This window comes from Primulina tabacum, chromosome 9 (assembly GCF_025594145.1).
Source record: "Primulina tabacum isolate GXHZ01 chromosome 9, ASM2559414v2, whole genome shotgun sequence".
Classification (NCBI taxonomy): Eukaryota; Viridiplantae; Streptophyta; class Magnoliopsida; order Lamiales; family Gesneriaceae; genus Primulina; species Primulina tabacum.
In genome coordinates, this window is record NC_134558.1 from 38,307,889 (window position 1) to 38,324,468 (window position 16,580).

Here is a 16,580-nt window from a genome sequence, read left to right on the forward strand (position 1 = left end):
TTGTTTTACCTGCTGCTCCATCGAAATAAATCAACCGATTTCCCTGTGTTTTCCCCTCGTTGGAAAGTAAAGAGTACAGAACACTTGACTTTATACAAAGAACACTGACTTTATACAAACCGGAGATAGCAGAGAGCCGGTCCGACATATACTTTGCAGAACAGTCCGATGATAAATTAACTCTTCCTAATGTACAGTAAATCAAGAATCACACCCAAATCCAATTTTTCTTTTCTTTTGAAATTTGCTGCCGATAAACACACAGTTGTTCAAGCTCAACGAGCAAAGCATGCCAAGGCTGACTGGTTGATTTTCGTCATCACCTTGAAGCTGCACGCTCTTCTTGAATCTGAAAACTCGACTTTAGGATTCATCCTGTTCATTCTTGGTTTCACCATCTTCGGCTTTGGCGTTCACTTTCGGAACAGATGTTTTCTCAGATGCTTCATAAGACAGTTTTCGAGATCTTCTAGCAGCCTTTCCATTAGGAGAAGCTAACTTGACTTTAACTGATGCTTTGATCGTGGGAGGAGTTTTGTTTTTAGGAGTCTTGCTTGCCTGGAGACTTGGTGCTTTCTTTGGACTTGCTGATGTTGGAACTCGGCTCTCCCAAGGTCGAGCAGCAATCCACCGGTCCATCCAGCTCCAGCCCCAATTTTCTTTGCCAAGTTCATAGTTTCCTGATCCAAAATTCGGATCGGAGTTGGCCCTCCACTGAAAAAAGACATGGTTTCGGTCACTACTCTCGCTTAACAAAGACAGCATGAAACACGACACAGGATCTATGTTTCGGCTGCCAAGGCCTACATACATGATACCATCCTCAAATGACAAAAACTATTATCAATTTAGAATTAGAATAAAATATGGTAGGAAATATTTCATATAACTAGATTGAAAAATAAAATAAAGAACCAAATATAAAAGATATATTGTAATCTGAATATTATCTAATCTGATTTCAGATTTTTTCTTGTTTTCACACCTGATGAGAAAAGGCATATGCCATAGCTCGCTCCCGCCTCACTGCTGCTTCTTCTCTTTGATGTATTCTTGCAAGAGCTTCATCCATTGTCTCAGAACCTCCACTCCAGTCCACCTGTAAGGCAATCAATCCATGGGGGATATGGCAGAGTCAAATTCAATATACAATTTCGAAACATTTAAATACTGGCCACATAGGGGAAGCACTCTATCTTACCTCGAGGTCATGAAGCTTTGCTTCGAGCTTCATCTTATTCTCGAGGTTCTTCTGCCTGAGTCGACCTTGAGTAACCATATGAACTCGCCGAGCTCTAACCTGGGTTTGAATTCTGCTCCATGAGTGGAGATGACGTAGCGTGGTTGATGCTTGCTTCTTGACAGAATCACATTGCACCAGATCCTTGAACCTTGACATTCCTTTCATTTGGCGATATTTCTTCCGAGCCTAAAACAAATGTTGTATTTGAAATAGAGAGATATATATTGACAATTGAAAACAATAGAGACCTTCATCCAAGACAACAATAACCATGAGGCTGGACTTCTTTTTACTCCAGCTCAATTAGATGAAAGATGGAAATACATTAGAATATGTGTGTGTGTGTGTGTGTGTGTGGAAATTTTTCTTATAGCTAAATCGCAATAAAATCATATCAAAAATTAAATCTTAATCTTATTATTTTTGTTTTCACAGTAAGATAAAAATAAACATTTGTGAGTAAACAAGAGTAAGCTTGACAAGTAGGTTATTCGGCACATTGAAGTATCACATACCCTATATGCTCGATACACGGTCTGAATTCGAGTTGCAGCCCTATTCTCAACTCGGATCCGTATATGGTCTCCCTCAGAAGTCCCATTGGCCAATACAGGACAATCTTTCCCCAAGACTTCCTCATTGTGGCCATTTGACTTGTCAGATGCTGAATATTTCTGCTCGATTACGAAAAAAGAACTCAAAATGCATAAAATTCAGATATCCAGAATCCAGACACCTAGATATCCATAGTCAAATAAAGGAAAAGGATTGAATAATATTTGGTGTTCGACTCCACTTATAATTGCAATATCTGTATTATACTGGCTTAATAGTTTAGTTGTCGATTGAAATACGGGAGAAAAAAAAAAAAGACATCTCCAGAGCTTCTAACCTGCGTAAGCAAACTAATAGTTTAGTTGTCGATTGAAATACGGGAGAAAAAAAAAAAAAAGACATCTCCAGAGCTTCTAACCTGCGATTTTTGTGATCTGTTACCCTTGGCTTTCTTTCTAGTGATTATATTCTTAAACCAAACTCCCGAACCCATTCTTGATACTTCCTGTATACAACAAAATTACCTGCAGATGGTTGTATCCCATGAGTATCGTCGAAGTCATATCTAGAATTCACAAGATTAAAAACAACTAAACAAGCCTACATATCAACCGTGCACTGCTGTAGATTTATACCATTTCATTCTTTAGTAGTCAATTAATGAAAATGTTTTGAGATTTGCCCACGAGTCAAGAATTTGTATTGTCATGCAATAGAACACCCAAAACGAGCATGTAAAAAGAAAACATTAGCAAATTTAATGGAAAAACTTGTAGATCAAACTCATTCGAGAGATCGAGAAGGTTGAGAACATTAATATCTTGGAACAAGATGAAGCCATTTTGGTATTTAATAGTTTATATTTAAGGTTAGAGCAAATCATATAAAGACAACTCGAGATTGACGCATCATCTCTCTCTCTTATAATCCATATATTCGAGACAAGAGCTTTCCAGGAAAGTGAAGAGGATACCAACAAATTTTAAAAAAAGGACATTCTAAATTCATCAAATGAGTCAAGGGACCAAAACTTGCAAGTTCTCGAATTTATATATACTCGGTTTCATAGATCCATCAGCGTAAGGACCTATCAGTCTCGCAGATTACTGAATATACAGTTCCCCTTCCAATTCTTGTGAAACGAAAACTATATGAAGAGGAATTCAATCATCAACAACGTGAAAGATGTAGAACACCCCCTTATTCGAATATTCACACCATACGGACCAAATCAAGCATCACAATTTGACATTATCTTTACCACAACTTCTCACAGTCTCAAATCAAAATCTAACAGATAACTATATAAAACTGCTGTCAAGAACTAATTCAAGATTACACGAAGACCCATTGCGTGTTTCAATATTTCACACCAAAAAAAGAATTCAGATTCACATCCATCAATTGAATCGGTGAAAAATATACGAAGAAACACATTAATAGCAATAGGCAATCCAAGAATCACATACCAAGCAAAAGAACCCCACATAAAGTCAGTAACCTTCCCGCAAAAGGGTATCTCCAAAATATGAAGAAACGCCAAGAAAATAGATGCAAATGCAATGACGTTGAGAAATGCAATCGAGGTGGGCAACAATATTATTATGTTATGAGTAAGATTGAAGAAATATGAAACATGTATATGCATAAACTTGAAAGGAAAAAAAAAAGTGGGTGGCATGTCTATGCTTGCAATGGCCTACAACTATTGACTTCCAAAAGATATTATCAATTATCATCATTAAATACAAGTATAATCAAGAAACAAGGAAATCAGAGCCACCGTCACCATTAATTATCGAATAAATAATTACAAATACAAATTCATTGTACTACTACACTAAATCAAAGGGTTTGATCAAATTCCACCCAAATTAATTCAGGAATCGTAGTTTATTATTGTCATCCAAGAAAATATATGGCGCTACTACGTACGACAGCAGCACCAGACGCGGCAACCTCTCGACAATGAGTTTTTTTGACGCGTTCCTGTGTTATTTGCTACATATCAGCATCAAAATAGTAATATATATATATATATATATATATATATAAATCTTTTCCAATTTTATAATCTGAGAATTACATTGGATGCAATAAACCGAGCAAATTTAAGTATGTTTGCCTTGGTATGCAGTCAACTAAATGCGTGTCATGCAGGACACTACTATCCAACTGGAATTCTCAATTTAATGCCAATCTATTATTCTCTCTTTTTTTTTTCTTTTTTGAACTTATGCCAATTTGCAGGTGGTGGGACATTTTACTAGTTACTCTGCACACGCGATGCATATGTGTACAATCTTTTTTATTATTATTGATGGACTAAAGTGAAATTTGACAAATTATGGATGGACTAAATTGATATTTGAATTGTTGAAATTAAAAAATACAAAATAAAAGTATGTGTTGAAATTAAAAAAAAAAAAACAAAAGTGTAATATTAGTATCATATAAGGATAAAGTTGGAAGAAAAAAATGGTGTCCACCCTAAGTAGTTAGTTACTATCATGTACACAACTTTAATAAAATAAAATAGAAATAGTTATTATCATGTCCTCAATTTTAATAAAATAGACCAGATATATAAAAATTTATTTTACTAATCATATTTGTGGGATATTCCTATACAAATTACAATTTGCACATATAAAAATAATATTTTTACGAATAAGTTATCATATCATATAAGAAATATATCAGAGTCATGTAAATTTAACAATGGGTGCGTTCGATTGTATAATGATTGTTAATATTGTTAACTAACTTATTAAACAGTATTTTCTTGTTAACTATCAAACTCGAGTCATCCCCAAATTTCATGTACACCGATTACAGTGTATATTCGGCCATGTTTCGTGCTTGTCCTGAATTTTTTGATGAGAAATAGAAGTAGAAGACAACGGTTGGTGATGTTTGGATTGCGAATTTTTTTTGCTGTTTTAAAGTAAATATTGATGATTAGATATCTTGTTGTCTTAAAATTGTTCGTATTACTATATAATTATAATACCGATAATTAATTTTTTTGGGTTGTTTGGTGGATAAATATAATAAGTACTGATGATTGGAACGCACATTTGTCTTTAATATATTATGCGCATAATGAATTAGTGATAATATTTTACATAACAAAATTTGTGAGACGGTCTCACGAGTCAATTTTATGCAACGGATATCCTATTTTAGTCATCCATAAAAAAATAATTATTTTTTTTATGTCAGAAATATTTCTTATTGTTGTAAATATGGACATAGTTGATTATCTAATAGATAAATAATGTTAAAAGTCAGTTACAAATAAATAATACATAAATACACAAGAAACAATATATTACATAAAAATATTTCAATAAATATTTGAAATAATTACATAAATAATAATCGTCTAGTTTTTTAGAGAAAAAAATATATCAAATTTGTATAATAAAGTTTTCGGATCATTTTTTTGTCAGTCAACAACATAGCTAGCTCAATTAATCAATTTTGTGACATTACTGATAGAAGACAAGTGTTTATTAACTTCAACTGGTCATGCAACAGTTGCTAGGATAATTAACAAAATCTTATAGACAATATTAGTGCTTGAGAATAAATCATTGGGTTTGCCAAAGAGGAAAGTATGTTAAAAAATTATCGAAGCTCTATACAATTCTTTATCAAAGTAGTTAAAGACTAACTCGTTAACTTCTCCTAAACTCAATAAATACCCCAAAGTATCTTGATATTGTTTAAATTGTTCAAACCGAACTTGAAGAAAAGATCGAATTCGATCAATTATAAACAAAAAAATATCCAAATTATTCTTTTTTATTTAATATTGGACCAAGAAAAACTTATTTAAGTAATTTATCAACACAAAAAATATATATTGGATCTGCTCAAAAACCGGACTCTGAGACGATGACCTCCTTGGTCTCATTGAAGGTTCGGCCCGACTGTAACAAAAACTAGTAATGTTATCATCTTTCAATTTGCCGTATTATCATTCATATGTAATATCAAAATATTGATATTTTTTATTAAATTTTTTAAAAAACAAAATAATGTGTATATCATAAGTGAATTTGAGATTTGAGTAATTGAGAAAAAGACAAATAGAAAATATATCAATCAGGTGCAATATAGCGTGCATGTTATAATTTTTATTATAAATTAGTGATTAATATCACATTTTAGATATACAAAAACGAAGATATCCAAGGGCAAATATATTATATATCAATTGATCATATTGGTCCGGGTGGAGCTCAAACCCACGACAGGCCGACGCTCTAAACCGGGCTTACGAATATATCTAAGGCATTATTCGATTTAATCAGTTCAAGAAATCAATAATCAAACCGACTGGATTTAATTTAAACCAAATATTAAATAAACAATAGGTGGAAAAATCTTCAAATGTGAGATAAAAATATTATTATTATTTTATTTATAATTCGAAAACAAACTAATGCTGCCACAGATCCCATTGAACCTTCCAAGCATCTTACAGACATAAAAGCCAGACAAATGCAACGCACAGCCTCCACAAAATTCCATGTAAATGCCACCTGAAATCCCATATGCTCTCATGTATCTACTTTAGCCACGGAACCACAAAACACTTGCTAACGCATTCCTCCTCCTCCATCTTAGATCGCAATTCTCAAAAGACTTGAGAGGATCTTCCGCATCGATATCAGAAAGGAGAGGCTGATCCGCAGGCAGACTTTCCAGGCTTAAGCCTCTTCCTTGAGCCGGGCGACCACTTCCTCAAACAAGACTTTGCTCCCTTTCTCAGTTAGATGCAACCCATCCCTGCGTTTCAAAGAATAGGATCGAATATCACATGAGATTATGATTCGGATTACAAAAGGGTGAGGGGGGTGAAGACCGAATTCTCTCCTGTCCCCAAAAATTATTCTGTCACCCCATTTCGTTCCTGGATTCACCCTGTTACAATGGAAAGATTTTGAACAAAAGAAGAAGCACATGTACACTAAATAAGCCTTTTGCCATCCAGGAAACTGCTGCATTTTCGTCCAGAGGTCTACAGCTGCAACTCCACATTCAGATGCAACTGCGAGGCATGCTTTGGAATAGTTTCCAGCAGCTTCATTTGTCCTCTCAGGTAGGCCGGAAGAGTTGTCACTCAACGGATGCCTGAATTATTTTTACATCCAAGATGAAACGTTAGAAGTATAGTGACTTTCAGAATGTTAAAATTAAAAGTTTGAAAGTACTAGAAATACAGCAAGTTTTACAGGAGACGTGCAGCTTCATCAATTGGAGGAGGCGTGATGAGGAGAACACAAGATGAAGGCCATTGCTTCTGAAGCCATAGTAAAGAAGGCGGTAATGTCGCACAAAGCATTGTGACAAAAGCATGAAAAGGATATTATGTTCAGAGTAGAACAGTTGCATCTTAGTTTTGACTTACTAGAACCACTATGATAATGAATAATTTTGAGGCATGGGCGAAGTCGAGGGAAAGAACTGTTGTTAAAGTCCCTTGTAGCTACAATTTGCGATGGTTTAGGCGAAACCGTCGCCTACAAAATTAGTGACGGATTTACTTAAAACCGTCGTTATTTAGTTTGCAAATGTAGCGACGGAAATCAAAAACCGTCGCTAAAATTAGCGACCGTTTGCTCATGCATTCCGTCCCTAATTTTAGCGACGGTTGTATCATGATGTCCGTCGCTAATATTTTCGATAAAATAAAAAAAATTTCCTTTTAATTAATTAATAAATCTAAAAAAACTAACCATATTACTATGATAACATAATTCCTGATCTTAACTAACACTTAAAAATTTACCTAAAATTAAATGGGAAAAATTTACATTATATCGAAACTAAAATCGTGTAAGAGATTAAATTTTAAGTGTTGTGAAGTGGTAAAATTGTGTAAGAGAGAAAAATTTAAGTGTTGTGAAGTGGGGTAAGAAAATGGATCGAAGGTGGTGGTATTTATAAAAAATTTTGCGACGGTTATTTGTTTAAACCGTCAGTAATAGCGACGGTTAATGACAATACCGTCGCTAATATTAGCGACGGGTTTAGTAAAATCGTCGCTAATTGAAAACGTGCGACGGTTTTCTTTAACTGTCGCTAAAGGTAGCGACTGTTTTAGTAAAATAGTCGCTAAATTTAGCGACGGTGAAAAGTAAAACCGTTGCAATTTTGAAATAGCGACAGACAAACAATTGTCGATTGTCCAAAAAACACGCTAATACACAACAGTTCACAGAACCGTTGTCTTAAGTGCTCAAAGACAACGGTTTTATAGAACCGTTGTCATTGACCCTAAAAACCGTTAAAAAGTTTTTTAACGACGGTTTTAGTTAAAACCGTTGTCGTATGTGTGTTGTTGATTTAAAAATTTCTTGCAGTGGGAAAAACTACTATACTACATCCCCTGCCTTTAATTTTGGTCCATGCATGAGCAGTCACAAGTTACAGGCATGAATGGTACCCAATTCTTAGTAAAATACACAAGTTTGAGAAGAAAGTCATCAAATCATACTCTTCTCATCTTCCGTTTCCGTCTCAGTTACTGGGCGTCATGTAATGACCACGTTAAACTTACTTTTCCAATAATTTTCTTCATTCACTACAAACAGTGTGTTGGTGGGGTCGTGCACACTTTCCAAGTTTACCTTGAGAAAAGCAACGATAGGTGGAGGTTCTGCTTGTACTCCTCAAGCGGCACGTATTGGAAAGCACTAGATCTGTCGGGGATACACGCGTCGTTCGCCCCGAAGAACACCAGCACCCCCGCCGGAGAACGGCTGCTCTCCGACGGATGCAGCACCTTCTCTTTCACCTTCAAAGCCCATCTCGTGTTGTACCCACTGTACCCTCTCAAGACCACATCCGCCTAACATCAACAGCGCCAATATGATTCTCATCAACTTTAAGCAAAGAAAAAAAAACCCAAATCAAACAATAAAAAGCCTGAATCCTCACCGTGCGAGAGAAGTGATTCGCAAGAGAAGAACCCCATCCACCATCTGCGAACGACGCCTCAGTGATGGAGTCTCCAAAGTCCAAACAGATAAATCTTTGGTCTCATTTATTGCTTGCAGATGGTCAAGAAGAAGATTGTTTGCTTGCTGAGTGTTAAATATTTTTTGAAATGAATGATCAACAGAGGAAGCTAAGGTGTCAAATATTTAATACCACAAGTTCGAGCAGATTTGGCGGTTCGAATACAAAGAAGTGACGAAAACTTTTATCATAAGAAAATATTATTTTTTAATCAATTTAACATAATAATAATTTTATAACGAGTTAAATATTCGTCATTAATATTAACAATGTAATAATAAATTTTTGATTCCATCTGAAATTTCCACCGTATGGAATGATAATATTATTGATATGGGTTCTTGGTTAGGAGCGTTCCAGCTTGACATAGTATTTGAATATGTTGCTTACATATGGCTTTTCTATATTTCGAAACAAAATTTGCCCACAGCAGTTTCAGAGAAGATCATTCGATGACCATCATGGAAGTGTGTTGACTCTTGAGTCTCGATCAGATTACCAATTTGGTTTTGTTGGAACACTACTCCAGCTCCCAGCAAACGATCCATTGAAGCTCGTTTGAAACAATTAAATGTTTATGTCGGATTCAGAGACTATGCTACACTGAATATGACTCGACAAACTGGTCTTCTCGGGTAAGACGAATATCTTGGGAAACTCGAGATATACTGTCATATCACAAAACGCATGCAACTCTATTACAAAGATCGTGACAAATACCAAAATATGATGTTAAAATCAAATATTTTTAAAAAAACACACCGCTATCAATATCACATCAATAACAAAACAAAAACAAAAAAACAAAAACAAAAACAAAACTCATGCAACACTCCACTGTGATCTACTTTTTACTTATTTTTCATAAAAAGAATAAATATAATATTCGTCAATGGAAAATTATAATTTTTAAAAAATTATTATTGGAAATTTATATAATTAAAAAGAGAGAATACCTGACGGTTACATTCAAGAGGCTAATTTGTAGGATCAATGGAAAAAAGAAAGATTTTACAGGGATGTCAACTTTCCTCACGAACTTCGAGTCTCGCGGGAAAACCTGAAACGGAGATGGAGATCCTTGATTTTTTTGGGTTAGGGTTCGGGTTTAAATCTCCGATGTAGTTTGGGGCGGGCATCCACGAACCTGCCCGAAAATAATATTAATAATAAAATAATAGTATTATTAGCATTAATAAAATAATAATATTATTATTTTTTAAAATATTAATAATAATATTATTATTATTAATATTGATATTAATATTATCAATAATAATAATAGATAATAATAAATTTTAGTTTGAGAAAATTTTTGAATCCGTCGTCGTCTTACCATATTAATATTTTTGAAACGGAGATGGGGGCGTGGATGAGAAGTTGATCCCTGAAGTTTCGGGTTTGAGGATTCCTCGATCAAACCCGTAAAAACAGAGATCGGGGCGGGTATGGAGATGGAGATGAAATTCGAAGACAGAGATGGGGATAACAAACCCGTTTTCATCCCGTCCCATTATCATCCTTAATTGTGTAAAGAGGCACGGATCAAATGGCGAAATGACCAAGGGGGCGTATTCCTGTTTTGCTCTGCAAATCTAAAACTGAATGAAAAAATATAAAACCAACATGTATATGGGCTGGTAGACATTATTGTATAGGGCTTGTTGTCATTCTAAACGAGCCCAATATCAAATTAAGGCCAGGAAATGTTGGTCACGTGTACTGGATCAACACCAGAATTCTCAATTAAGATTTTTTATTACAACACACCCGAGAGGGGAGAGGGAGCCAACTAATCTGACGGTTAAGAACACTGGGCTACAAGCCCGGTCTCATTCTCAATCAAGATTTAGGAAAATATAGATGAAATATATGGATTCAAGCGGAAATAGTCTCCAGAAAAAAATAAAATCAAAGAACAATCTTCTTGCTCCCTGCAAATCGTGCGTACAAATTCTTCCAGACGCTTTGGTGGTCCTTTCACACCTTTGCTTATACGTGGATTTGATAATAGAGCTTTTAATTGGGCTGATCTTTGTTGGGCTTGGGATTTTGTTGGCCTTTCATGCTGGTCCATATCAGTTGGGCAGAAGATGGCGATGGTTGAATAAATTGATGCCGTTACCGACTGACTGCATTCAAGGAGCATACATTAATGGTGGGATAGTCGTCCTTCACTCCATCTCTTTTTAGCCCCCATCGACTTGCTAATCATTAGGTGCCTCTATATAAGTATGACCCTAGTCGATCGGAGAACGAAAATCGAACAAAGTCGCCGATGATCTACATAGATAAAATTTAATATTACATTTTCCTGTAAAATTCATATATAAGTTATTTTGGTAAATCATCAAATTGAAAAAAATAGGAAATTTTACCGAGATAAATAAGAAGGGTGGGGGCGTTGCAGACTATCCCAAAGGACCACTTCACATTGATCCATTTATTCCTCCCCTCAACTCCTGTCATTCTCCCTTCATACCCTTCAGACATTGCCACGTTATCTTGATAAATTAATTGCTTCCTCTAAACTTCTATTTCTTCCTTGTTCTAGATTTAATACACCACCTCTTGGCTGAAGAGAAATGGGGAAAATTCCTTCTTTTTTTTGTTGGGATTAAATGTGATTCTATTTTTAGTGCAGCTTGACAGATAAATGAATATATAAGTAGTTTGAAATGGGTATTCGATTGATGTACCACATTGTGTCAAAAAGACAGGGATGGAATAAACAAAAGACAAAAAATGTAATGAAACAAACAGAAGGAGCAGAGTTGGGTAATGGTCACATTCACTTTGCTTAGCCCCTTGTATTGATGGTGATTTATCAGCCTTCAAAATTATTTATGTTTCTCCAACTATATATTCCTAAAATAGATCTAATTTTTATTTTTCCTATGCGCACAAGTTTAATAGTATATATTTCACTTTTAGTCGACTAAAATCAAACACAGAATGAAATGATCATCAGATAAAGGAAAAAAGTTCAAGAATTGTTACCCTATTAATTGGACTACGTATGGTTTATATACAATTATATCAATATTATTCTAAAATAAGATTAAAAAAAATTATTTGAATCAATCATAGTCGTTGTTACGTCCAGTAAACAATATCATATAATATTTTGTGAGACATATATCTTATTTGAGTCATCCATGAAAAAAATTATTTTTTATGTTAAAAATATTGTTTTTTATTGTGAATATTGGTAGTGTTGACCCGTCTCACATATAAAAATTCGTGAGATCATCTCATAAAAAAATGCTGAAAGTAAAAATGGGGATACAATTCAGTTCGAATTACCCAGTTTATAACCTACCAAGATCTCTGGTTTTGTGGAACCAAGTTATCGAGATTCTGACAATTCGACCGTTAGAAGGGCCTTTCGATTTTCTGAATTATTTTAACGTTATCAAAATATGAGTACTTTAAAAAATTCAATTCTTACAACCATACGGGCAACAGGAAAAGGGACAAAAACAAAGTTCACCTTCGGAGCCAGCGCGTGAACATTACCCACCGTTGACACGTTCGAGAATAACTAGGGTTTTTCCTATAATGCCCCAGTACACATATACAGATAACGAGAAAGTGACCAATGAAGTCTTGTCCTTCTCTATACAGATTTTAAATAATGGCGCTGTGAAAATTTCTGTATAAGCGAGCGATAAGGTGAGGTTTCTTTGGATTTAAAGCGATAATGGTGGCTGGAAAAGTAAAAGTTGCGATGGGTTTGCAGAAATCGCCGGCGAATGCGAAGATAAAGCCTGATGTCTCCCCGAAGACTCCATCGATATCCACACCAAGCTCGGCTAAGCAGCAGCAAGCCCAGAAGGGATCTAACGCCGCCTATTCACGTTCTTTTGGCGTTTACTTCCCACGCGCCTCCGCCCAGGTGCAGCCTCGGCCCCCCGATGTCGCCGAGCTCCTCCGCCTTGTGGAAGAGTTACGAGAACGAGAGTCCCGCTTGAAGACTGAAATTTTGGAGAACAAACTGCTGAAAGAGTCCGTCGCCATTGTTCCTGTGCTTGAGAGCGAGATTTTGAGCAAGAATTCAGAACTTGAAAGATCCGGAAAGAAAATCGAATGCTTGGAAACGGAAAATGAAAGACTCAGGGAAGAGAATGAGTATTTGCACATGCACCTCTCCAAACAAAACCAGAAGTATGAGGAGAAAATCAAATCCATGCAGGCTGATTTATCCGATATCAAGAAAGCCGTTGCAGAAAGAGAGCGGGAGCAAGAAGAGGTGTCATCTTCATCATCCACAACGAGGTTTTGCGATGCGGCGAATAATCATAAATCTAGTGCCACAACAAAGTTTTTGAGAAAATGCATGACCCAAAATAGCATTAACTTGGGTGGTTTCGAAACTGGTAATATTAATTTCAAGCCAGAAATTGAGGAAAAGAAAGAGGTAAATGTTGGTGTAATTGAGATGTCTGAAAGGCCGAGGCATTCTCGGAGTAATTCTGACGAAATTCCAGACGTTTATGATGGGTTAATAGGGCTGAGACCCCGCGTTCCTCGTGTTCCTAAGCCGCCGCCGAGGCCATCCACCTCAATTTTGTCATCATGTTCTTCGTCTTCCTCTTTAATATCTTCTTCTATGTCTTTGCCTTCGTACGGCTCTTTATCGGATTCAGCTGACCGCGCGTTGGCGGAGATTTCCAACATTCCTCCTCCGCCACCTCCGCCACCGCCTCCGGTGAAAGTTTCCTCCCTGAAATGTCCTCCACCGCCTCCTCCTCCACCGCCATGTTCGAAAGCTGCACCACCACCTCCTCCGCCTCCTCAGAAAGGGGCAACAAGGCCTGTCCAGGCTAAGGTTCGAAGGGTCCCGGAGGTTGTCGAGTTCTACCATTCCCTTATGAGGAGGGACTCGTGTTCGAGGCGGGATTCCGGTGGGGGAGGTGGCGGCTCCGTCGATACCCAGGCGGCCGGAGCTGCGGCCAAGGATATGATAGGGGAGATTGCGAACCGTTCTTCCCATTTACTGGCAGTAAGTTTTACTATATTAACTATAATTATTCATTGTGTGATAGTTTATTTACTCCTACTGCTACTGAATTATACCAAGCTGGGCCTGACACTGACCGGCCCTGGTGCGCTTTTTCTTGGAATTTTGCTAGACTACTTCCAAAACATGACAGAGACTTGGATTCGAAATCCGAATTGGTAATACAAAAAGTTGAAATTGAATGAAACCATGTGGGCTTGTATAAAAATTTAATGTTGTATTCATTATGCCAATGAATTCAAATATCACCTTTAATAGTTTTAAACGACATATTACGGATCAAGAAAGATTAAATCTTAATCTAATGTCGATCCTTTTAAATTATTTTAAATAACAGATTAAGACAGATGTGGAAACTCAAGGGGATTTCATCAGGTTTTTGATTAAAGAAGTTGAAGATGCTGCCTTCACAGATATAGAAGATATAGTGCCTTTTGTTAAATGGCTAGATGACGAGCTCTCTTTCTTGGTACATATTTTCAATATTTTTATAGTAATCTTTCGCGTTCCTTTTTGTTCTATTTTTTGGGTTATTTTTTTGTATATTTTGTGATCCGGATTGTCTTTGGTTAGGTTGATGAAAGGGCAGTTTTGAAGCACTTTGAATGGCCTGAGCAGAAGGCAGATGTTTTAAGAGAAGCAGCATTCGGGTACTGTGATTTGAAAAAGCTCGAATCTGAAGCCTCCACATTTCGAGATGACCCCAGACAACCTTGTTCTCACGCTCTCAAGAAAATGCAGTCTTTGTTTGAGAAGTAAACCGAAATGAATGCTACCTTTGTCATTTACATTCTCTGGATAATTTTGTTTTTAGATTCGATTGGTTGAAATATTGTAACAGATTGGAGCATGGAGTATATAACTTGTCAAGAATGAGAGAATCAGCTGCAAAACGATACAAAGCATTTCAAATTCCTATGAACTGGATGCTAGATACCGGTTACGTCAGCCAGGTTATAAAATATGAAACTAGCTGTAAATTTTCTACCAAGTGATATATTATGTGATTTTCCTGTTAAAATAAATATTAATTTACAGTGATCGGCATGATTCTGTGATTTATCAACATTGGAATTCTAACTATGTCTTGTGCTCTCTAGTCATTTGAATCATTGGATGATTCTAGCTCATTGAATCCTCTAGTAACACAATCATCTAAATTCGGATTGACTAGGAAACACGGTGAGCCCATTGTTTACCAAAAAGAACTTGAAAAGATAGTTTTTTTCTCTCTCTCACGACTATTCCCTAGGAAAGATCCATCGTTGGGCTAATTAATTGATCAATTTATTAGCTACTTTATCTCTACAACTATAAAGTTGTGGCAAGCAAAGGAAACTGCATGGAGAGGGCACAATCAGCTACGTCTTTATTTAAACAAATTGATGCTATGTGACAAAAGGGACGGAGAGATTTTGCCTTATTTTGTTTGCTTCACGCCTGTTTTCCTTGTCTGTGTTCCATTATTTTATGGAATTCTTCCTAGTTTTACGAGACAGACAGATTTTGAACTTTCTGTTAAAGATTTTGTCATCTGATAATCTTTTAATTTGACGTGAAATTTGAATAAATTTTGTAGAGAATTCCAAAGAAAGCTGAGGAATTTGCCCCCTCTTTCGGTCACTTTCTCATGGTCTCCTATAACTGCAGATCAAGCTGGCATCAGTGAAACTGGCCATGAAGTACATGAAACGGATATCCGCTGAGCTCGAAATGATTTGGGGATGTCCAGAAGAAGAAGAGCTTATTCTTCAAGGTGTAAAGTTTGCGTTCCGGGTTCATCAGGTACATAAATTCTTGTTTCTTTACATGAATCTTATATAAAAAAAAAAACTCCTATGTTTCATTGATCAAAATAAACTTGAAACGCTTTTTGTAATCTTATAGCTGCTCATGATTTCGGGTTTTTTGGGCTTTTATTTTCTTAGTTTGCTGGTGGTTTTGATGTGGAGACAATGAAAGCATTTCAAGAACTGAGGGATAAAGCTCGATCCTGCAATGTGCAATACCATAATCAGCATCAACAGAAACTTGTTTACAGGTCCTCTGTTTCTTACTGATCTGCAGCAAACTCAGCTTCAGAAATGGTACCCCCACGTACCACACTTTTTCTTGTAAAGAAATTTGATACAATAAACGGCCATTTGTGAATACATAATTACGGGCATTTTGGAAATTTTATCTGAGAAGATCGAACATGCGATCGGTTGGAATGGAATCTGTAATACAGTTATTGTTCTCGCACTGTTATTCTTTGTTCTATATGTTAGATCAAAGATGGAAAAGAAAATACAAGTTTGTCGCGGACCCCTTTCACTTGTTGAATGCATTATGAAACTTAGCAAATTTTTTTTAAGAAACTTAGCAATTTGAATGACTCGTCTAGAACTCCAAATGTGCGTTTGAAAGTTCATAAAATCTGTAACTTCAACCGGGCAAAGAGATTCGGAATTGAGATCTAGACCAGTGTGTGTAATCAAGACACGTATTTGATCAGATTTCCATGTCGAAGTTATACCTTTTAAACTCCTTTTCCAGTACGTATCCAATCAAATATTCGGAATCAACTATACCCTTCGATATATAAACTAATGCCATTTTCTTGATCTATGATGAGCTTGTTGAATGGAGAGTTGTCTGAAAACAATGTTCCTGGGTGTCCAAATGTGCACTGAATCTTTTTCACAAAGCTTATAAGGTGTTCAAACTATCAGTGTTTGTAGA

The 16,580-nt window shown here is 36.1% G+C and overlaps 2 protein-coding genes and 1 pseudogene across 5 annotated transcripts; 1 reads left to right on the forward strand and 2 right to left on the reverse strand.

Moving 5' to 3' along the window:
* Nucleotides 1-72: 72 nt before the first annotated feature.
* LOC142555931 (protein IQ-DOMAIN 9-like) lies at nucleotides 73-3,585 on the reverse strand. Of its 3 annotated transcripts, none has more exons than XM_075667082.1 (6): nucleotides 3,281-3,585; nucleotides 2,217-2,322; nucleotides 1,759-1,917; nucleotides 1,202-1,429; nucleotides 986-1,099; nucleotides 73-714 (listed from the first exon to the last, which is right to left on the reverse strand). In XM_075667082.1, exons 2-6 carry the CDS (start codon nucleotides 2,289-2,291, stop codon nucleotides 364-366), a joined length of 927 nt encoding a protein of 308 aa, XP_075523197.1. In that variant the 5' UTR covers nucleotides 2,292-2,322; nucleotides 3,281-3,585; the 3' UTR covers nucleotides 73-363. The 3 variants fall into 3 exon arrangements, with proteins under 3 accessions (XP_075523197.1, XP_075523196.1, XP_075523198.1); XM_075667081.1 differs by having other exon boundaries at nucleotides 3,268-3,583; XM_075667083.1 differs by lacking the exon at nucleotides 3,281-3,585 and adding an exon at nucleotides 2,434-2,533.
* A 2,626-nt stretch (nucleotides 3,586-6,211) lies between these two features.
* Nucleotides 6,212-9,009, reverse strand: LOC142556717 (GDSL esterase/lipase At5g45920-like; annotated as a pseudogene).
* Nucleotides 9,010-12,334: 3,325 nt separating this feature from the next.
* Nucleotides 12,335-16,096, forward strand: LOC142555932 (protein INCREASED PETAL GROWTH ANISOTROPY 1-like). Of its 2 annotated transcripts, none has more exons than XR_012822471.1 (6): nucleotides 12,335-13,838; nucleotides 14,194-14,325; nucleotides 14,430-14,611; nucleotides 14,698-14,809; nucleotides 15,436-15,641; nucleotides 15,785-16,096. XR_012822471.1 is itself a non-coding variant. In XM_075667086.1 (6 exons), the coding sequence occupies exons 1-6, from the start codon at nucleotides 12,537-12,539 to the stop codon at nucleotides 15,914-15,916; spliced, it is 1,995 nt and encodes a 664-aa protein (XP_075523201.1). In that variant the 5' UTR covers nucleotides 12,342-12,536; the 3' UTR covers nucleotides 15,917-16,096. The 2 variants fall into 2 exon arrangements, 1 of the variants encoding a protein (XP_075523201.1); XM_075667086.1 differs by having other exon boundaries at nucleotides 12,342-13,838; nucleotides 15,507-15,641.
* Nucleotides 16,097-16,580: the final 484 nt, after the last annotated feature.

What these genes read in the sequence shown, in the direction of transcription:
- LOC142555931 (XM_075667082.1), bottom strand. Translation starts at nt 2,291, where the DNA reads ATGGGTTCGGGAGTTTGGTTTAAGAATATAATCACTAGAAAGAAAGCC. An exon ending in ACAGATCACAAAAATCGCAG is followed by an intron (nt 1,918 to 2,216) that starts GTTAGAAGCTCT and finishes GTAATCGAGCAG; the next exon opens with AAATATTCAGCATCTGACAA. An exon ending in CATATGCCTTTTCTCATCAG is followed by an intron (nt 715 to 985) that starts GTGTGAAAACAA and finishes GTCTTTTTTCAG; the next exon opens with TGGAGGGCCAACTCCGATCC.
- LOC142555932 (XM_075667086.1), top strand. Translation starts at nt 12,537, where the DNA reads ATGGTGGCTGGAAAAGTAAAAGTTGCGATGGGTTTGCAGAAATCGCCG. An exon ending in ATGCAGTCTTTGTTTGAGAA is followed by an intron (nt 14,612 to 14,697) that starts GTAAACCGAAAT and finishes ATATTGTAACAG; the next exon opens with ATTGGAGCATGGAGTATATA. An exon ending in TTGCGTTCCGGGTTCATCAG is followed by an intron (nt 15,642 to 15,784) that starts GTACATAAATTC and finishes TTATTTTCTTAG; the next exon opens with TTTGCTGGTGGTTTTGATGT.